The following is a 22,917-nucleotide window of genomic DNA, read 5'->3' as shown; positions in this document are numbered from 1 at the left end:
CCAGTTAAATTAAAATGTTTTCGAATGTAGCTTAACACTTTATATATATTTTAAGGCCACTTAAAAGCTTCAGTGTTAACCTTAAAAACTAATTTGCATGAATAACGATCTCGATCGACTGCTACCTAGCATGGAAAAATGATCAAACCGAATCAATCCCCAATGATTCATGCTAGGCAAAGGGGAAACCTACCCTCGTCTTACCAAGATTACATGAACATGAGGCTATTATAAAGCTTCCTAATCACATACAAAAGTGATTTTCAGGAAAATAATCAAATATACAACAAAATGTTATCTGACTTTTTGACCAAAAACTAAAATAATTTAGGTTGTGTGCGCAATGTGCGTAAATATCAGGATCTTCAAACTATGTAAATGGGGAAATCCAGTTTGTGTGCAAAATGTAGGCTGTTAGTAATAATGTTACAAGTACATTTTCCACGGCAGTTTTTTAAGGTAGTAGTTTGCTGCACCATACCACAGGCTATTACTAAATGGTGAAAAATGACACAATGACCTAATACTGTATATCAAGTGTAATTTCACTCTCTCTCGCTCTCTCTCTCTCTCGCTCTCAAAAAACAAAATAAAACCATATCACTTTTTGGACAACAATTAAGGTAATTCCGCAATATACTTAGAAATACTTTTAAGTATTAAGTTTAACACCACCGTTTCAATACGGAAATCATACAGAACTATACCATGACGTACCATCGCATGCTGTGGTCTCAACCCTTTTTTAAAAGGGTTTGCACTGTGCTGATTTGTTATGCAATAGAAAAGGAAATTATGTCACCATATCTCCTGTGGGAGACTTAATAAAGTAATCCATTAACTACATCTTTTTTCTCTAAATGTGTAAGTGTAGACATTAATAGGAAGGAACAGTCTGGAGATAATATCTGCAATCTTGACTCATGTACTTTTCAGATTAAATACATTTATCTTGATGTATAGTTTTCTGATAACCAGTGCTTTTACCTCTAGAGTTGTAAAAACATGTTTTCTGTAAAAAAAAAAATAATAATAATAAAATAAAAATTTAAAAACCTTATCAGGTTTGGATTGCATACTCACTTTTCAACAATGTGTTGTCCAACTGAGGAAGATTTTCTTGAGTAGTGATGTTTTTTTGCCTCAATTACTGAACACTGACTTGAATTGAAAATTTTCACAATGTTTTGTCAAAGTATTCTGTGATGCGATGCATGTATTTGACAAGAGGTCATACTACAGCACACCATTTCATCTGAAGCACCTTCAGGTTTGGGTTTCAATGTATTTACTCTGCTTCTTTGCCTAGAAAACCCTCAGAAACTATTACAAGAAATGGCAACACATTCAATTAAACATTACGTTTTGAAGAAGAAAGACTTAAATGGTATTTTCTCGTAAAACAATCTCTGAAAGATTTCTAGCATAGAAGCAGCTGAATTATCCATTTATATAATAACAAAGTTTGTTTCTTTAACAAATTACAAAAATTAACCACATTTTTAAATATTTATACATTTGTAAAATCTTTCTATACCATTAAAACAAGAATTTATATATTCTTGCACAGCTTTCATGTCACAGAACAGAACAACGTACAAAAAATAAACAAGCTTCCCAAAATATTCCACCAGTCTTTAGTCACACAAACTGCCCCAAAGTCACAACAATGTTTTTTACCATCCACAAAAAAAGCGTGTCTGATGTAAAGCCAGGATCCACTACACCTTGTTTAAAAAAAAAAAGACGACAAATCTGTCACCATAAACTGAAGATTTCAGCAGAGAGGATGACTTGCAATCTTTTGTCCAGCCTTACTTATTTAAATCAGAATATGTTGTGTCAGGAGCACCACACTCATTCGTCATGGTACTCTCATGAACGCGCACTGAAGTCTGACACAGAAGGGAAGAAATTGTTAAATAAAGTTGTTATTTTAGTTTTCTTGGTGCACAAAAAGTATTCTCGTAGCTTCATAAAATTACTGTTGAGCAAATGATTACACTGAACCACTTTTCACGTGGACTATTTTAATGATGTCCTTACTACCTTTCTGGGCCTTGAACATGATAGTTGTGTTGCTGTCTATGCAGGGTCAGAAAGTTTTCGGATTTCATCAAAAATATCTTCATTTGGTGTTCTGAAGATGAATGAAAGTCTTATAGGTTTTGGACAACATGAGGGTGAGTAATTAATGATAGAATTTTCATTTTTGGTTAACTATCCCTTTAAGTTAGGATAACTAATCACAGCGAACATTTTTACAATGTTGGAACTTATGGTTCGTTCCATGAAGAACCTTGAACATCAATGGAATCTTTCCATTTCAAAAAGGTATAAATATAGTGGGAAGAAATATAGTGGAAACGGGTATTTTCTTAAAAAACAAAAACAAAAAAAAAAGTTATTTTTTTAAGTGTTTACTGAAAAGTTCTTTAGAGAACCAAAAATGGTTCTTCTATGACACTGATGTACCCACTTTTGGAACCTTGTGAGACCCTTTTTTGAAATGGAAAGTTCTTTATGGAACTAGCAGTGCCAATGAAGAACCTTTATTTGGAAGAATGGTATACGCATTACTTTCAGCAACCCAAAAACAACAGACATATCTCCATCAATATGATGCTTTAAAGCGCCCACTGCTGTCAGAAAAATGACACACCATCATTTTCACACATGGAGTAAAATTATATCTATAAATACAAGTTATACAAGTTCTATATACAAGTTCTTTATAAAATAAACTAAGATTGCTTTAGTATTTCAATCTTTTTTTACATTTTCATTCATTATGTTTGTTGAAGTTCCTCTGTAATTATTTATAAGCACATTCTGAGTAAAAATTGTTTCAAATTTAAATCCAACACCAATTTCTTTCTGGCTTATAAAGTAGTAGTTTCTGAGGGATTTATATATAAATAAAAAAAGATGAAATCTTTTGAAACCAACACAAGCAATGACCCCGGTGGTGCCTATGATGTAATGTCAAACACATGTATTGCATCAGAAGTGACAGAATGGTAAAAAAAAAATTATTTTTATACAAAATTATGTACTATTTATTGGTGACTACGTTCCCACATTGAGTACATCAGATCAGCGTGAAACCTCAATGCACACACACACACACAAAGTCAGGGTGGAAGGACAGGGGGGTGGGGGCTAGATGAGGGAGAAGGGCAAAAAGAAAATCCCAACAGTCATCAAAAGGAAAAAAAAAAACTCCAGCAGTTGATTGCATTAGCTAATATCTGAAGTCCTCTGCCCACCCATTCATTTTTCCAAGTGCACCCAATAAATAGACAAGACGAGTTGGTGATAAGTCACTCACACAACTTTGAACTCAGGATAACCATCCAACAGGTGAAAGGACATCATGTTTGCTCTACACTGGATTTGTGCTTTGACACTGGCCATCTGCCTGAATGCCCAGCCTGTGAAAAGGGATGCTGACGAACTATTGGACATGATTTCAACTTTCAAAACATTTTTTCAAGACGATGATTGTGTGAGTATTAGGCCTATTTGCTTTAAAACAAGCGATATTACCCATCACAAGCTGTTTTAAAGTCATAAACTAACTTTATATGCATTTGTTTCCTTTTTTTAAAGGCAAAAAACATACGCTTACACTCCCCTTCTGACATCAAAAAGGTAAGTTTACTTTTTGAGCTTTGAGCACTTAACATCACTTTGTTTGCTAAAGAGAGACAGTAGATCACTCACACAGGAAGGAGGTTACTACGAGAAAGCCAAACCTCAAGCCAGCAGAGACAGCTCTCACAATAATTCTCTCTCACACACAAACACACTCACAGCAGAAGGGACACAGAGATGCTGCTTTAAAACAGACTTAATACAATCCTGTCTCTGTTTCTTTAAAGGAATGCAATTCTTCAGCTTGGAACTGTGTTTTCAACGGACTATCGGACCTTCAATCTAAATGCAATATTAATGAAGAAAGCTACATATTTGAATCCTATGACAGTGTCTTAACTGGACTGAACAGCACAAAGCCTACTGTAAGTAAAATTTTCTAACCTTACCTATTTCCTGTGTTTCATCTGATTGGCCTTAAGTGGCGATATAGAAGTTAATAATGAGATTAATTAGTGCTGAAAACTCTTAAAAAATAAAAGTTGACATCAATGATTCCATAAATAATTCCACAAAAACATTCATTATATATATATATATTAAAAAGGTTCTTAAATTGTTTCTAATAAATGTTCTTCATAATGAGAAAAAATGTTTGTTTGTTTAGTTTTTTTTTATAGTAATACTGCCATATAAAATGTGCCTAATTTTTTGTTTATATTTAGAGTTTGACATGTTTTTCCTTCTCTTTGCTGTCACTAGACTCCATCCCAGCCCATCCCAGACTGCAGATGTGAGAACTACAATAAAACTGATGTTGGACAGTTTCTATACAACCTGGAGGTTCTGGTGCAACGACTCGGCTCCGAGTAGAGACCACTGACCGACCCCCGATCATGTGAATCTGCTCGAGCACGGCAGGATGCTATTCTTGACAATATTCAGGAAACTAAAAAGCATACTGGTGAAATGTAACTAACATGTTTGTTTTTTTTAGTGTTTTTTTATTGTATTTATTTATGTGATGTTAAGTCATATCTTACTGGTTTACATCATTAATTTCATGTTTTAACATTGCACTGGTAGGAATGTACTATTGATATAGTTGCATCTGTAAATTCTATGAAGACCAACATGTTGCCAGTTCTCAAAGTTTTATTTAATTTTTTTAAAGAAAGAAATGCACTATTTTCAGAAGCTTTGCTGCTTATTTATTTATAAAAAGTATTTATTTGTTATTTATATGAATATCTGACATTTGAAGATAAATAAATGTGAATTGATTTCTTCTAAAAGTTTGAGATTTATTCATTGACGCATTCGTTTTGTGGGTTTAAAATGAAATAAGTGTACTTTCAAGGGGCCACAGGTGATGAACTGCATCTCTGCTACAGCTTTGGATGGAAATGCAACTGCTAACTTTGATCCTGACCTATATTTAAACCGTGGGACAGCGAACAGCGGAATTTTTAAGTTTCACTTTTTTGTGTGTTTGATATCTTCCATCGCTAAGGTGGACATGATATTGGGAAAGTCCCTAATCATATGCTTTTATGACAAGCAATGGGAAACAGGCCTGGAAAATAGATCCACCCATTTTTGACTCCTACATTTAATAGGTCAGCATGCATCACTCTTACCCACTTAAACCACACTGGGATGCTTAGCATTACAGTGAATTAGGGCTATTAGTTAAGGCACGTTCCTTCATGCAAATTTAGATCGTTTAATGTCATTGCGGTCATGCACATAAAAAAAAAAATTCCCTTAGAGACCAAATTTATGCCATTACTCACTCTCACCCCTGACAGCAGCATCTGTCCAGAGTAACATTAACTCTCCACATATACTGTATTTGCATTTCCTGAAACAGCGTCACCTGTGATGCAGCAAAAGGACAGCGTAAATGTAAGTTTAGGCTTTTAGCCATCAGTTTGTGTCTTTTTTTCTGTCAGCAGTGCACTGTACGGCTATAAATGAATTAATATATGCAAGTAAGACAAGACCAATCACAATTCAGAATGCAAATCAATTGGAACAATTTAGTTAACATTTAGTAAATACAGTGCCTTGTGAAAATAGTCATACCCCTTCATTTTTTTCACATTTTGTTATGTTGCTGCCTTATGTTAAACTACTTTTAATTACTAATTCCCCCACATCATTCTACACTCCATACACCATAATGGCAAAGCAAAAAAAAAAAAAAGGTTTTTAACATATTAGCAATAAAAGACTTAAATGATTCCTAAATGAAAACTTATCTGCATGGTACAGTTGAAATTTACATCTTCTAGATGTTACTGCACTTTGAGTGAATTTAACCTAAGGCAAATTCAATTGAATGGGTATGATTTGGAAAGACACATGTCTTAACAATACAGCTAATAATGCATATCAGAGCAAAAACCAAGCCCTGAGTTTCATATAACTGCCTGTAGAGCTCAGAAACAGGTTTGTGTCAAGCCACACATCTGGAGAAGAGTTCAAAAGCATTCTGCTTCACTGAAGGTTCACAGAAGCATTTAGAATTGGTTGACCTACATGCTCAAATGTGGAGATAATAGGAATCTACACAAGGACAATCATAGCAACACTCCACTGACCTGGGCTTCATGCCAGTGGGGCAAGATTTAATCATCTCTTCAGTGAAGACACATGAAAACACACTAAGAATTTGCCAAAAACAAACAAACAAAAACAAAAAAACCTAAAGGACCCCCAGAATGTGAAACAAGATTAACCGGTCTGGTGAACCTCAATTCTAAGCATCATGTTTGAAGGAAACCAGCTCCACTCATCACCTGCAGAGTACCATGCCAAAAGTAAAATGTGCTGGTAGCAACCTCATGCTGTGGGGCTGTTTTTCAGCGGCAGGGACTTAGCAATGGTAGGAGAAAAGCTTAAAGCACCAAAATATAGAGATAATGAAAAATTTAATTCCTTAATAAAACCCAGTCAAGAGCATTCAGAAGCTCAGCCTGGGGAAGGTTCAACTTCCAACAGGACAGTGACCTAACAACACAGCAAGAGTGGCTTACAGACAATTCTGTGAATGTCCTTGCATGGCCCAGCCACAGTCAGATTTTTATCCAAAAGCAACTTACAAATGAGGACCATAGAAGCAATCAAAATCAACAAAAGAGCAATGATATGCAAGTTCTATAACAAGTCTCAGTTAGCTTTTTAAATAATACAAAAAAAAACCACAACAAAAAAACAGATAGAATACAAAAAAATTAGAAAGCTAGTTTTTTTTTTTAGAAAACAAGCAGCAAATGAATAGAGTGCAAGTCTAAAGGGACAAGTGTTTTTTTTCGAAAGTAGAATTAGAATAGAGTGCTAGAGTTCAAATAAACATGGAACTCAGTTATATTTTATATGAAGACAATTCTGTTAATGTCAATGGGAGATTTTCAATCTTTATTTCTTTTAAGGTTTAAATAAAACAAAAAAATAAATGTATATATAAATAGTCAATGTGAGAACTTTATATTTATAAAGTAAAAATTTCTTACATCATTTACACAAAAAATGAATGAATAAGTAAAATGAACGAATGAATGAATGATCAATGGGAGAACAAACAAATAAATAACTATATTTCTTATAAAGTTTAAACAAAACGAATGAATGAATGAATGAATGAATGCTCAGTGAGATGTTCTAATATTTATCAAGTTTACATGGATCATAGATAGGTAAGGCTTAAAGTAAGATTGAAATTATCTCCAAAGATTGCATCGAGTTAGGCCTGGTCCCATATGGTGCATACAATCTAAATGATTGTCCTTTGATATCACTTTATATCTGTAAGTCTAGGAATATCATATATTATTCATAAAAAACAAGGCATTATTTAAATCTGCAGTACAAACGGTGCAGCACGTTTCAAAATGCAATTTTTAAGGTAAGTATTGAAATCCCTAACCCTGAGTATACTGTATGAGCAATAGTAGTAGCGATACTTGACATGACAAACACCACTAACATGACTGCTTTCCTTCCTAAAAGGTGTGAAGGGAAATGATTAAGCTGCACTTTGCAGCATTAAGGAACTGTTTCACCTCTATAAGGTGGCTGCGTAGGTCTCAGTCACCCCAAAAACCAAATGCACAACACATTGAGCACTAAACCACAGGGCAACTCGGTTCAATTATCTGCAGGTTTAAAAGTTGACTCAAGACTAACGCCCACCTTCCTCAATGGGAAATGGGATGAGGGGTGTGTGGGATAACAGGACAGGCCGCCAGCACAGCAAATAAGACAGGAAGGGAAAATAAATAAATAATTGGCCCACGTGCAAAAGATTATGTGGTTGAGCCCCTTAAACCATAAACTGATACTATCTGAGCTCCAACCAGCTGCATAAATGCTAACTAGCTGCTCAAATTACTGTCAGAGCTTGACATTAAGAACTTACATGTCGCATCCTTTAATAAAATGTTGATCTATATGACGATATTTCTCTGTGGAAAACACATGGATGAATTTAGAAAAATGCAGATCCACGGTATGTCTGGCTCCACAAATGTCAAAAAGCAACATAAAAATAATCCATATGTCTGTGAGTCATACATTCCAATAGACTGAGTTAACAAGCTTTCCGTCATTTGAGAGCAAGAAAGGGAATCTTCAAATCTGTATATCTACATGCAACCAAATAACCAGTTACTAATCAGATTGGCTCAACATGACTGAAAAGCCTTCATGCAAACACAATCGATACAAATTACATTTCGATTGGTTTGAAAAGTATGGTGCCCATAAGGTTATATGTTCGGTTCACTTAGTTTTAACTTGTGGGAATGTAAATGTCGTGGCCATGAGATAATTTTGTCGAGGTAACGACATCCTTGTGTTGAGGGAGCAACATTTTTATCGTGGCCATGAGTTCAATGCATCAACAAACCTGCTTTGTTTAGCTGCCATGTGTATTGTGTTCGAGCTCAGTCACGTTATTTTTTATCAACTATTTTTATCTTAAAAATCTATTTTATACACCATCATTTGTCGTTTCTATAACATGTGAACAAATCCTCTATTGTATTCTACAACAAAAGACAATCAGAGAGCCTTGTTATCACTAGTTTTATTTTGATTTCCTAGGTCCACTATGTAGCTTATAGCCCATTAGCATTGCCAGCGTGGACGTAGCAAACTCCGCTTGCATTGCTAATACTCTATTCATACACATTACCATTGCTTTACTTATTGTTACTTGCTTTAATTGGAGGCCGTGGAGAAGCAGATTCGCGACCTGGACATGCGCCGGGACACCACGGACCCTGGGTGCATCCACAACAGAGGACGCGAGCCAGGCCCCAGGCGACGACTTCTCCCCCTCCGGTCTTCAAGATCTCTTTCCGGAACCGCTTTGTTCCCTTCCGTGAGCCGGGACGCGACGCTGTGTTCATCGGAGACTCCATCGTCCGACATGTCTGTGGTACGATAGCCAAAGGTAAAGTGCACACTCATTGTTTCCCTGGTGCTCGTGTTCTCAATGTTTCTCCACAGATACAGTACTTGCGATCCTGAAGGCCGATGAGAGGCCCAGAGCGGTCGTGCTTCACGCCGGGGTTAACGACACCACTTTGCGGCAGACGAGGACGCTGAAGAGGGACTTCGGGAGCCTGAATGAGATGGTGTGCAGCATGACAACCGCGGCTACGATCATTGTGACAGGACCACTCCCCACATATTGACGAGGACACGAAAGGTTCAGTAGACTTTTTGCTTTAATGAATGGTTGTTGTCATGGCGTAAAGAACAGAAACTGCTATTTGTTAATAATTGGACTCTTTTCTGGGAGCGTCCTAGGCTGTTTCGCGCTGATGCTGTTTCGCGCCTTCACCCCAGCAGAGTCGGAGTGGAGCTGCTCTCTGACAATATCTCCAGGACACTTCACTCCATATGACTAATAAACCAATTCTCAAATATCTATTATGATTACTTTTGTTCTACCCGCATAAATAATAGAAGTACTTTCGCTGTCCAATCTATTAAGACTGTTACTGTTCCCTGAATAGTGAGGTTAAAATATACATTTAATGTAGGACCTAGAAAAAAATCATGATTAAACCAGAAAATTTTAAATAAATGAACAAAAACTATTTTTAAAGTTTGGGATAATAAACAATTAGATCACTCACACCCAAAGCAGTTATTTTGATGTACTCTGTTTGACTGAAACCTGGCTAAAACCAAGTTATTATATTGGATCTAAATGAGTCTACTCCACCAAACTACTGCTATAAGCATGAGCCCCGTCAGACTGGTCATTGCGGAAGTGTTGCAACAATATATAGTGATATTTTCAATGTTACTCAGAAAACAGGATACAGGTTTAACTCATTCGAAATACTTCTGCTTGATGTTACACTGTCAGATATGCAAAAAATAACCTAATGTATCTCTTGCTCTGGCTACTGTATATAGAACAACAGGGCCTCTTACCAAATTCTTAAAAGAATTTGCAGATTTCCTCTCAGACCTTTTGGTTTCTCATCTGAGATTTTAATATTCATGTTGATAATAGAAATGATGCATTAGGACTTGCGTTTACTGACCTAATAAACTCTAAAAGTATTATTAAACTCTAAAAGTATTATTAAGCGGTTAAAGTATAAACTAAATGTATTATTATTACATTAACTTATTAGGGCTATATTTGTATATTTATTGTTATTGTTGTTATTGTTGTATATGCTTATTTCCCCTTTCAATTTGTGTATCGCTTTACCTAGTTAAAATTTTGTATAATTATGCCAGCATTTGCTAGCCTACCATATATTTGACTATGACTGTATTTATGCCCATGTGTGATGATAAATGAATGTGTTGTGTTTTCATTTACAAATGAAACTACGTGAATGATTAATTCCTCAATGAATTACTATAGTATTTATAATTATGGTCTATAAAGTAGCCAAAATAAAATGAAATGTATGTTAAATTTAAACTGCATTCCAGCTAAAATTACAGTCAGCAACATCAAAGCTTTATCTAGCATTTAAAGTAGGGTATTATTTAAAAAAAGTTTTTTTAGAACATTAAGTAAAGAGAAGTAAAATTAATATAAACTAATATAAAAATACTGGGCTGTTACGTATGTAACATTTATTCAAGATTATGACTATCACACGTAACACAGCCAAGTAGCCAAGGCCTATGGTTAATATAATAATTTAATAATGTAATAATTTCAGCAAAAAATAATAATTTCTTAATTAAAAATAAAATATTAATGTATCCATCTCTGATAATCTCAGGTTGCTATGGTCACACGTTTGTTTACGTATTAATTGCCCGGCCACAAGAAAATATGTCGTTCCCTGAATATAAACATATACAATACAACATATTATCACATTCGCAGGAGGTATTATGTTGAGGCAACCACAAAACTAAGTGAACCGGACATGTCACCTTACAGGCACCATAGTAAAGGATAGTATAGGACTGAAAAAAACAAAACAAAACAAAAAAAAAATATGCATGAATACTTGAATACGAGTCTTTTCTCAGTGAGAGTCAACCTTCCACACGTCTGTTTACATACATTCACTTTTAACATACATCTAACAAGTTGGTTGGTGGAAGAGACCGAATATTTCATCCAGCTACTTAAAAGCTCTTCTGCCATCATTTCATCATGAAAAACAACTTTCAGAATTCGAAACCAGACTGGATTCATTCAGAACCACCGGAAATTAAACACAGCTGTAACCATATCTTGAACAATACGAAACCAAAATTTCCATTGAAAAATGAAATTTCAGGGGAAAAGTCAAATATTTTGCAAAAGGGCCGGTAGTCTAACATTTCTACCACAAAATGGTTATATTTTAAATATTAGGCTTTGACACTTCCATCGTCCCTCAATCTATTTTAACTAACTTATTATAAAATTATAAAATAAAATGACAATTTATAAAATTTGAGCACTCTTCCTTCCACAACTATCCTGCCTACTTTGATTTGATTGGCTAACTCAATCATTTTGACTCTGACGAGCACTGTTAGGCCGCTAGACCGAATATTTTTGTCATCCTAACTACAAACAGTAAAACTCAAATATTTGAGGGGACTTTTGGCCATTTCCAATTATTTGGGGGAACTTCCAGTAACAACAACAACAACAAAAAATATTCTTATGAAGATGTCCAGTTATAAACAGGCAATCTTAAAGTAGCCTACTCCGTTATATTTTAATCAACATTTAATTATATTATAGTTGATGTTTGTGAAAGCTTTGTGTTCTTGTGCCTCCAGCAGCCATCAGGACTTCATTGACCAGGATCCAAAGTGCATAGTTTCGAATCTGAACACATTGTTCCATGTCTAACAACTGTGCAACTGCCATTAGGTTTGGTTTCTCCCATTCTCTCTCTCTCTCTCTCTCTCTCTCTCTCTCTCTCTCTCTCTCTCTCTTTTTCAAATAATCAGTTTCCTCTTTCTTATACCCAACCTCCCTGTGCAATGTGCACTGTACCCTTGACCTTTGACTCCATACCAAACTGGAATTATTTTACATTGGTTTCACTATTTTAATCGCAATTTTTACTGCAATATATGACTGTGCCAGAAATGAATACATTCCTATGGAAATAAATGACACACAACATGAATTGACACGTAAACTGAACACAAACCAAGTTCAAGTCTTAACAGCACAGACATCCTCCATGTTTACATCAAAACTGGCATGCATTTTTAACAGTCTCTGCAGCAAGACAACATGCAAACATGCACAACGGACCTGCACATTTGTTCCAAAGACAGAGAAAAAAAAGTATACCTTCAGTTTAACGAATATACAAAGAGCATTAATCCAAAACATCTGAATACAGGAATTTTTCATCAGAAGACTTTAGATTCTGCATACTGTACAAAGTACAAACCTTCTCCATTCTTCAAAATGCTGTCTTGTCATTAAGATGTGCAGCATAACCCAATTAATTGAAAACATGGTCCTCAAATGAGACCCACTAACATAAACACATATTCAAAGCGACTGGATGCAGTTACACTTTTGACAGGAAGCCCCTGAGGTTTCCTGTGTTTAGTGTGAACAGGGCACTTGATTATCTGATGTGTACCTCCAAACGCCCAGCAACAAACACACTGTGAAGTGGTTTAAGGCACTTAAAGTGACACATAAAGAGCTAAAAAGCAGCAAACAAAAGCACCAGAATTATTCTTGCAGTGTTACTTTTGTATCATTGATATATTAGGCTATAATAGTTTTGATTAATATTTTAAATTGGATTCTATTTTTTTTTTTTTAATGTGTAATTCAATGTTAATTATTATTATTTATATAATTTTATATTTAGTTTTAGTAATTTTCTGTTAGATTTAACCACATTTCTACGAGACTGATTTAACCACTGTTAGTTGTTCTAGTTCGTTTTCCTGCCGTTTATGAAAAGTATCTATCCCGTTTCCTCATTATGTCATCAGTACTTGACGGGCAAGATTCATAACAGCCATTTTGGATAGTGATGGGTCGTTCGCGAATGAGCCGACTCTAAGAGCCGGCTCTTGTAGGTGAACGACGGGAGCTGGCTCGCATATCTGAAGAGCCGACTCTATTTAAAAAAAATATATATAGCCTATAGAAATTAAATCATTATGTAATAATGAAATAATGGATGCACTTTATTGTATTTAAAATAATCGACTAATTCAAAGAACAAAAAATATATATTTAGACTGTCTGATCAGCCTCACATTCTGTTCCTGTCAATCATACACAAGGTTTCAACCAATTATACGGCATGAGGGAGGGGCCAAGCCATCACACACAGTCTCAAACTCAGAGGAGAGGAGAGGAAAAACAAAAAAAAAGCAGGAAAATGAGTCGGAAGCACAGCCGCATTTGGAATCGTTGTAATGATCATAAGCCCCTCGAAAGTAAGGCAGCTTGCATTTCTGAATGCAAATCTCTCATAAAATAAAAATATGAACAGCATTGTGTGTGTGTGTGTGTTCATGCTAGTTATACAATACATAACTAGTGAGATAGTTCATGCTGACTATATAACATGCCAAAAAAGAGGGACCAGTTTAATACTTTGTTATTTATTTTTCTTTAATATGGGTTCTATTATGTTGTTCAGATTCAGATTATTTGTTTTGTAATGTTGTTTCTATACATTCAAAAGTTTTAATTTAAATGCAAATGTTTAATAGTATTCTTTTTTCATAACAAATCAATGCATTTTTAAAGAAATTGTGAGTATGATTTAATTGAATAATTTAATTAGAATAGTTTTCACACCAATCATAGTAAAAACATTATTGTTTTTTAAAGAGCCGTTTGTGAGCCAAAAGAGCCGGCTCTTTTCAGTGAGCCGAGTCAAATGATCCGTCTCACAAAAAAGAGCCGACATGCCCATCATTAATTTTGGACAAAGTCAACAAAATACAATGAAATCGTTTATAATCAAGAAAAAAAAAAATCACGGAAAAGTTTATTCATTCATAATATGACTCATTCAGTATCAGAGTTCAGACAGTAAAGAAAACGAATGACCAAAAGAAACTCTTTTATTTTAATTTGCCTTGGAAACAAAACAGAACACACCCTTTTGTTTTTAATTTGACAATATGGTCTGTCTTGAACTGGTTTTATTTTATATCTTTGCACTTGTGTAAAGAAACTACAAATCTGGTTTTCTTTCCCCAGTCCACAAACATATGTACATCTGTTGTCTGTAAGTGCCTCACTTTTTGCCATTGAGAAACAACACAACTGAACAAAACAAACATGCAAACCAAAATGTAATTCAGCATGCAATTTCAACAGAAAAAACTAAACATGTCATTGGAGTGGCTCATGGTATCCATAGGTGGTTCTCACATGGAGAAATGGTCACTGATCGGCGGTTTCTCCACCCACTGGCCATAGCCCTTCCTCCCCAGGTAGGACTTCAGAACACTCTTTGCTTCCTGGTATGGCTTTGCCATCATCTTGGCGTTCAATAAAAAATGAGATGGTCAATATTAAATGTCCAATCCAAATATGAACTGAAAAACTAGCAGCAGCTGCAGCAGAAATTAAGGCTACGTCCACACGAAGCCAGAGCTTTCCCTATCCAATCTTTTTCCCCCCTCATCTCAAGAAATATCTGCGTCCACACAAAGCTAACACAAAATGTAGTAGTATACATGCCAGACCAGTCGCTGTAATTCTGCCAAAAGAGATACACTAAAAATGGAGAAGACTTGGACTATGAGCATAAACCTTGCGTGCTGTAAACAAACGAACATGGAACAATACATTGATTAATCTGTGTTAATGTTAGTTAATAAAAATACAATCGTTTAGATTTTGTTCATGTTTTGGTTCGTGAGGTAGCGGTGTCTGATTAGGGGCGAGACATGGGCTGTAGATGTCATAATTTCAGAAAATATACAGACTGGATGTCTACACGAAAAAGCAAGGGCGGTGTTTTCAGATTTATCCACTCTTGGAACCGGTTAAAAAAAAATATCACTGTCCCAAAATGCTGGCTCCGTGTGGATGAAATGCCTATACAATACAAAATGTATGCGTATAGAGCGAAACGCATCTCCGTGTGACGGGGGCCTAAGATTTCTTCTTTTACAACTGACAAAATTTTGAACTTTTTTTTTTAATAATTGTGAACCATTGTTTCCATGGTGTTCCTAGGGTGTTCTAGGTTCTAATATTGTTATAAAGATATTTTGAGTTGGCTAGCATGTTGTCAGCTTTATCATAACGTAGGAATCCATGACTGATCAAAATACAACTGGAACTGTGTTATGGCTTAGTGTGATTATCAAATCGCAAAGACTGTAATTGAATTAAATAAATACACGTGTTTCATGTTTCTGAGTGAAGTGTGGCACTGTGTTCATTTACACACAAGTAGTATAACGACAAAATAAAATCTTGATAGTTTAACGTTTGACAATGGGATTGACAGACATAAATAATAGTACTGTAAATTTTACCGTTATGCTGTACAATAAAAAAAATTGATAATAAAATATTAAAATACTAATATACTAATGTTTTCATATGCAAAAGAATATTTCCATGTCAAATTCTGCTTTATTTATCCTGATATTTTTTCTCACTTTTGACGCAGGATAAAATCCATGCTATTAAGGATCAAATGAAATTGTACATGCTTTTTATAAATTAGCTCCCTGAAAATGATTGACACATCTTAAATTGCGATTTTTTTGCGAGCAAAAACACATTGCCCCAAATCATGTAGCCCTTCCTGAATGCAAATAAGGCCAAATGCCTTACCTTGGCCTCCCTGTAGGTCACAGCGGTGAGCAGCTCCTCTCTCTGGGCCTCTTTAGCTACCAAATTAAACCGACTCAACATCGCTGCTTTGCAAAGTCGGCTAGCCAAGGCTGGACTGCTCTTAAATGGAGAACTGAAACAAACACACAAAAATTAGGCTGAAGACATGCCAAGCTTATTAATAAGACATGGCTATCCAACTTATCCTGAAGAAAATTATATAAACACAACCCTTTTGTTTTTGCCCCCATTTTTCATGAGCTGAACTCAAAGATCTAATACTTTTTCTATGTACACAAAAGGCCTATTTCCCTCAAATATTGTTCACAAATCTGTCTAAATTCGTATTAGTGAGCACTTCTCCTTTGCCGAGGTAATCCATTCACCTCACAGGTGTGGCATTTCAAGATGGTTCCGAAAACCTGTCAGTATCTAGTGTGATCACTATTTGCCTCATGCAGTGCAACACATCTCCTTCACAAAGAGTTGATCAGGTTGTTAATTGTGGCCTGTCTAAGGCACACCTGTGCAATAATCATGTTGTCTAATCAGCATCTTAATATGCCACATCTGTGAGGTGGATGGATTATCTCGGCAAATGAGAAGTGCTCACTAACACAGATTTAGACAGATTTGTTAAGGGGGGGGGTGAAATGCTATTTCATGCATACTGAGTTTTTTACACTGTTAAAGGGGGGGTGAAATGCTATTTCATGCATACGGAGTTTTTTACACTGTTAAAGAGTTGGATTCCCATGCTAAACATGGACAAAGTTTAAAAAATTAAGTTGTACGTTTGAAGGAGTATTTCTGTTCCAAAAATACTCCTTCCGTTTTGGCCCAAGTTTCGGAAAGTTTTTTTCGAGTATGGCTCTGTGTGACGTTAGATGGAGCGGAATTTCCTTATATGGGTCCTAAGGGCACTTGTCCCTGAAGAGCGCGCGCTCCCGTATAGCAGAGCAGAGCAGAGACATTCACTGATCAGAGCGAGAGACCGAAATGTCACAAAAGAAGTGTGTTTTTGGTTGCCAGGGCAAGAAAACCCTGCACAGATTACCAAAAAAAAAAAAAAACAGCATTAAGGGACCAGTGGATGGAGTTTATTTTTAGAGAGCATCAACGGAGTTGTGCAAGTGTTTTTGTTTGTTCCCTGCATTTCGAAGATGCTTGTTTTACAAACAAGGCCCAGTTTGACGCCGGATTTGCACATCGTTTATTTCTTAAGGATGATGCAGTCCCAACGAAAAAGTGTCACGATCTTGTGTTGGAACCGCAGGCGGTGAGTAAAACTGCTTCAAATATCTGTGTTGTTAACTTAACTATCGGCGCGTAAGCACATCAAAAACATGCGATATTGGCATCAAACTGCACTTTCCACATGTACACCTTCAAAGAAAAAAAAAATATTTTCCAAAACCGCTAAGCAAATATATACAGTTTCATTACATACCATATAGAGACGTTCTGTTGTAGTCGTTGCTGCTGCTGCTCTTGTTCAATTTCAGCCTCGGGATCTGATTCTCGATAAATATACGCTGAATCTGACTGTTAGCCATGGTTTATTTTGGATGATGTTTTTTTCCTCACGGTAATGTCACAGCTTCCAGGCGCTCTCAACTTCAAAAGCCTACTCGCGCTCATGATTCTTTAGCTCCGCCCACACATCACGCCTCCAGCCACTCGTGTTTTTCCAAAAAAAAAAAAAAAATGGTACAAACTATCTTTCTCTTATAAATATAATAAAACTAAAGACTTTTTGGAGATATGAAGGATGCAGTACTACTCTATAGGTACTCAATATTAACAGGAGATTGAGTAAAAATGAGCATTTCACCCAACCCCCCCCCCCCCTAACAATATTTGAGAGAAATAGGCCTTTTGTGTACATAGAAATAATCTTCGGTCTTTGAGTTCAGCTCATGAAAAAAAGGGGCAAAAACAAAAGTGTTGCATTTATAATTTTGTTCAGTGTAGTTTTTGTAACTTGAATGGGCAAAGCTTCCAGTGTCATTCACTTTTCATTCAGTTATTTAATCTATAAAAAAAAACAGCTTGTTATTCTGCTTGATATTGTAACTGGTTTTGTAATCATAATATTTTTAAGAATTAGTTCACCTAAAAATAAGATTTTCTGAAATTGTACCTTCAGACCATCCAAGTTTTAGTTGGTTTCTTCACCAAAACAGATTTGGAAAAATTTGAGCATGACATCATTTGCTCACCAATGCTCCTCTGCAGTGAATGAATGCCGTCAGAATAAGTCCAAACAGCTGATAAACACATCACAATCCAAAAACTATACACACCCCTTGACAATGAATGTTCTTTGAAGATAAAAGCAGCATGTTTAAGAAATTAATCCATCATTAAGACATTTTTACTTCAAAGCACCGTTTCCAGCTAAAATACGAGTCACAGAACAAGTCATCTTGTCTGAATCAGGAGAGAAATATGCACAGATCAAGCATCATTTTTTGTTTAAAATCAAGTTTAAAATTAAAGCACTCACTTTGATGGATTTCTTTCTTAAAAACATGCAGCTTTTCACTTCATAAGATGTTAATTGATAGACTGGAGTCTTGTGGATTATTGTGATGTTTTTATCAGCTGTTTGGACTCTCATTTTGATGGCACCCATTCACAGTCTTAAATCTACCCAAATCTGTTCCAATGTAGAAACAAACCACATTTTTGATGGCCTGATGATAAGTACATTTCCAGCAAATTTCCATTTCAGGTATTTACCTACAGACGCTAATGAATCAGATGTCTTGCACACTAACATAAAATAGCTTTTTTCCTTGTTGCATAATGAAGTCAATAAACATATAACACTCACTCTTCAGTAGACTTCCCATCTAGAGCATTGACTACCTCCACCAAAAGGTCTCCATGGCTCCAGTTAAGGCTGAGGGATTTCTGGGAAGGGTGCGCATCCGGAGGCACAGCTGAGGACACCAAGCTGATGTGTGGCCGGTAGACACAGTAGTACAAAGGAAGCGCTGAGGTGATGCCATCCACACGCTGGTTCACTGCCATCTCCATACCGCGAGTATCGCTGCAGCTCCCATCGCCTGAGCAAAACAAGTACAAAATGCATTAACAGCAACTAAACTGATCATCACTGGGCTTTACTCCAACTCACCAATGAAGATGCTGCTCACATAGACCGGCTCAATGAAGTGGCTCAGTAGCGCCCCCTGGAAGCCTAACACCTGCCACTGCATGATCTTATCTGTGGCCGACATACTGACCACATGTGAGCCCATCTGCTCATACGAGCTGGAGAACTTGGAAAAAACCTTCCCTTCCACCACCGCATGAAGGCCGATCTGATAATTCACCTCCCACGCAGAGATGGACAGAGGATTGAGGCGGCTAGAGAACAAAGATGACAACTGTCATTTATCTTCAGAAAATCAGATTTGTAATTCAAGAAACCTTATTTTGTCTTTTGCTTGAAAAGTATGTTCATGCCATACTTCTTCAATATAAAGGCCACAATGCATGCATGCACAAAGGCATATAAATAAAAGCACAATCATTTATGTCAGACTTTAACCATATAAAGCCTACTATATCATATTTGATACAGTAAATGGCTCTAAATGATCAATATGATCAAAACTTCTGTCTTCTGAATGATGATTTGTTCTCTTTTAGCAAGTACATGGCATTTAGCATAATGGTACAAACATCCATCTTCAGCTGCTAGTTAATGTGTTTCTCGGCTGTGAAATGTTTACAGGTTTTTCTTCAATAAATGTAATAACTTTTATATTGTTAGTAATATTTCAAGACTGAAGCAGCTTAGCTTTACTTGATTATCCATATGTTATTATTATGATTTTTAAATCATGATAATCAGGTTTCTGAGGAACATTTATTTGTTTCAAACGATTCAGTTCGATTTGGTGAACTGGTTCAAAAGAACTGGTTAAATCTAATGATTCATTCGCTAACCGGATATCACTACACTGCAGTGAACGCACATGCTGAATATTTTTATTAGTTTTGGACCAAAATGTATTTTCAATGCTTCAACAAATTCTAACTGACCCTCTGATGTCACATGGACTACTTTGAAGATGTTTTTATTACATTTCTGGATATGGACAGTATACCGTACATACATTTTCAATGGAGGGACTGAGAGCTCTCGGACTAAATCTAAAATATCTTAAACTGTGTTCCGAAGATAAACAGAGGTCTTACTAGTTTGGAACGACATGAGGTTGAGTCATTAATGACATCATTTTCATTTTTCGGTGAAAAAACACTTTAATATCGTGTTGTTACCTGAATGATCCACACTGTGTTTTTTTGTTTAGTGATTAGGGGTGTAACGGTTCACAAAATTCACGGTTCGGTTCGATACGATACACTGATGTCACGGTTCGGTTCGGTACGATTCGGTACGTTTTAGACACAGCAAAAATTAAAAACATCTCAACTTTTCAGAATCCCGCAAGCGCACCACGGGTCATTTGACAAGAACTAACCAATCAGCTTCATCCTTTCCCGTAACAACGTTGAAAGCTCAGCTAAGATGAAGGAACAGCTGATCATAGTTGTATATGGATTGCAATTTTGAAATAAATTTAGTAGCAGAGCTTGCCTACTGCAAGCGATTTTTAGAGCTGCAAATCCATTTATCCTTTGCTGAAATTTCCGCGTCTTCATGGAGAGAGCACGTCATGGTTGCTTAGCAAAGACAGACGCCTCATGAGCGCTTCTGCCCGAAAGGAGGAGAAAGACGCGCCTAGCGTTTTCCAAGCGTTTTTAGGCGCGATATGTGAACGGCCCCTAAGGCGCTCGCTCACTCAGCACGCGCTGAAGGCTTGTTGCAAAATGTCTAATGCATTTAACAGACCAGAAATAGAAGATCCTCCAATAACCAACAGGTTTGGTGTTTGGGTGCACTTCGGATTCCCTGTAAGCTATAGTGGTGATGATAGAATGAATGGTAAATAGTAAGGTCTCATATCCGCGGCTATAACGTAAGTGTAGCTTACCAATCGCTGCGGTGATGTCTTTTACCCTGTTTGAATCTGTTGGAAATGTCTGTATAAATGCTGCAGGGATAGTTTGTTGCGTGTATGTTTCTCCTTTTTTTCGTCTTTTCCCAGATACTAACACACTAAGGTGATGTCGGCGTAAATGAGTTGACATGTTTTAAGTATTCCCACTGGTGTTTTTTTTTTTTTTCCCGCTGGTGTACCCTATTGTCATGTAGCAGATGCGACCATTGTTTTTTTTATCCACCACTCTCTTGCCATCACCATTATAGCTTACAGGGAATCCAAAGTGCACCCAAACACCAGACCTGTTGGTTATTGGAGGATCTTCTATTTCTGGTCTGTTAAACGCATTGGCCACCGCGTACCGTGCATGAACTGCTCGCTCACTCAGCGCGTGAGCGAGCGCCTGACTGAGTAGCCTAACATAAACATATAAGTTGGTGTTTTTTTCTTCTTCGGGGGTGTCAGGGGTGTTGCCTGTTACGTCGTTTGGGTTATTGGGCTACGTTATTGAACGCATATCATTATACTCTCACTTTCTTTTCATTTTTTATATATATATATATATATATATATATATATATATATATAATTAATTAGTCCAATGAACGGCTCAATACGAATACGCGTATCGTTACACCCCTATTAGTGATAGCTGTTCATGAGTCTCTTGTTTGCCCTAAGAGCCAATGGTGAAAACTTCTGAACAGAACAGAGATGTATACATTTTTCTTATTTTGCATTTCATATGTTTTTATTTAGTACTGCCCTTCAGAGGCTACAGAAGTTAGATACATGTTTCTCAGAAGACAAAGGGCCAGTTTTACTAAACGGGGCAAACAAGCGCAAGAGCGCAGTTCCATAACAGCGCCAAAGGCCATGGAAATTCTGGAGATTCTGGAGATTTACTAACAACACGCAAATTAAATAACACAGACGTGACATCTCATATTTACATATTGACCACGTTTGTGTAGTCGTGAATAAACAAAACAAAAAAATAAACCACAGTTCATTTAAAAAAAAACGGAGGCCAGAAAATTATGATGTGAGGATTTAAGAGATTTGGTATTGCGTGACTCCTAGTTGAGGTTTCAAAGTTACTTTTAATTTCCTGATGCAAATTAAAAATAACATGGCTTGGCAAGCAATAAGTTCTGATAATGTGTTCTGGTATTCTCTTCGATACAGAGTTCTATATTTCTTTGCGGCCTGGTGAAAAACCAATTGGAAAAACTAACAGAATGCATAGTCGACATAAAATAACTGCTAAATTCTGAGGTGTTAATTACAGGACCTAAAAACCCTAGGTGTGCTATTTGATAGCAATCTTTCCTTACAAAGCCACATTTCTAGCATTTGTAAAACTTCATCTTTCTATCTCAAAAAAATATATAAATTATGACCTATGCTCTCAATGTCAAATGCAGAAATGTTAATCCATGTGTTCATGACGTCAAGGTTAGATTATTGTAATGCTTTATTGGGTGTTTGTTGTGCACGCTTAATAAACAAATTCCAGCTGGTCCAAAATGCAGCATCTCTTCTTACTATAACCAGGAAGTAAGACCATATTATCCCGGTCCTGTCAACACTGCACTGGCTCCCTATCAAACATCGTATAGATACCTAACATTTTTCGGGAGGCAGACACACAAATCTAGATGAAAGACCCATCTCTTTAACCTGGTTTACACATAACACACTAATACACTTCTAATATCCAAATTCGTTAAAGGATTTTTAGGATGCATTAATTAGGTCAACCAGAACCGGGAACACTTCCCAAAACACCCAATGTACTTGCTAAATCATTAGAAGAATGGCATCTACGCTAATATTAGTCTGTTTCTCTCTTATTCCGAAGTCACCGTAGCCTACAGATCCAGTCTGTATCCAGACCAGATGGTGGATCGGAACCAAGAAAGAACCTCTACAGCCCTGAAAAAGTGTTAATTTTTGCAGGCATTTTTTAATTTAGTCTTAGTCTTGAGACAAAAATTAAAAGTC

At 36.3% G+C, this 22,917-nt stretch overlaps 1 protein-coding gene across 3 annotated transcripts in view; it reads right to left on the bottom strand.

Moving 5' to 3' along the window:
- Positions 1-14,133: 14,133 nt before the first annotated feature.
- Positions 14,134-22,917, bottom strand: part of adad1 (adenosine deaminase domain containing 1 (testis-specific)) — a 35,209-nt gene continuing 26,425 nt past the window's right edge. For all 3 annotated transcript variants that reach the window (XM_026280291.1, XM_026280293.1, XM_026280292.1), the window contains exons 9-12: positions 19,032-19,264; positions 18,726-18,960; positions 15,887-16,019; positions 14,134-14,574 (exon numbers count right to left, since the gene is read on the bottom strand). In XM_026280291.1, the coding sequence (XP_026136076.1) occupies positions 14,461-14,574; positions 15,887-16,019; positions 18,726-18,960; positions 19,032-19,264 (715 nt within the window). In that variant the 3' untranslated portion in view covers positions 14,134-14,460. The remainder of the gene's footprint in view (positions 14,575-15,886; positions 16,020-18,725; positions 18,961-19,031; positions 19,265-22,917) is intronic.

The sequence above is a fragment of the Carassius auratus genome, chromosome 14 (assembly GCF_003368295.1).
Source record: "Carassius auratus strain Wakin chromosome 14, ASM336829v1, whole genome shotgun sequence".
Lineage (NCBI taxonomy): Eukaryota > Metazoa > Chordata > Actinopteri > Cypriniformes > Cyprinidae > Carassius > Carassius auratus.
The sequence above is the reverse complement of the archived record's forward strand: the minus strand, read 5'-3'. Positions and strand labels throughout refer to the sequence as shown.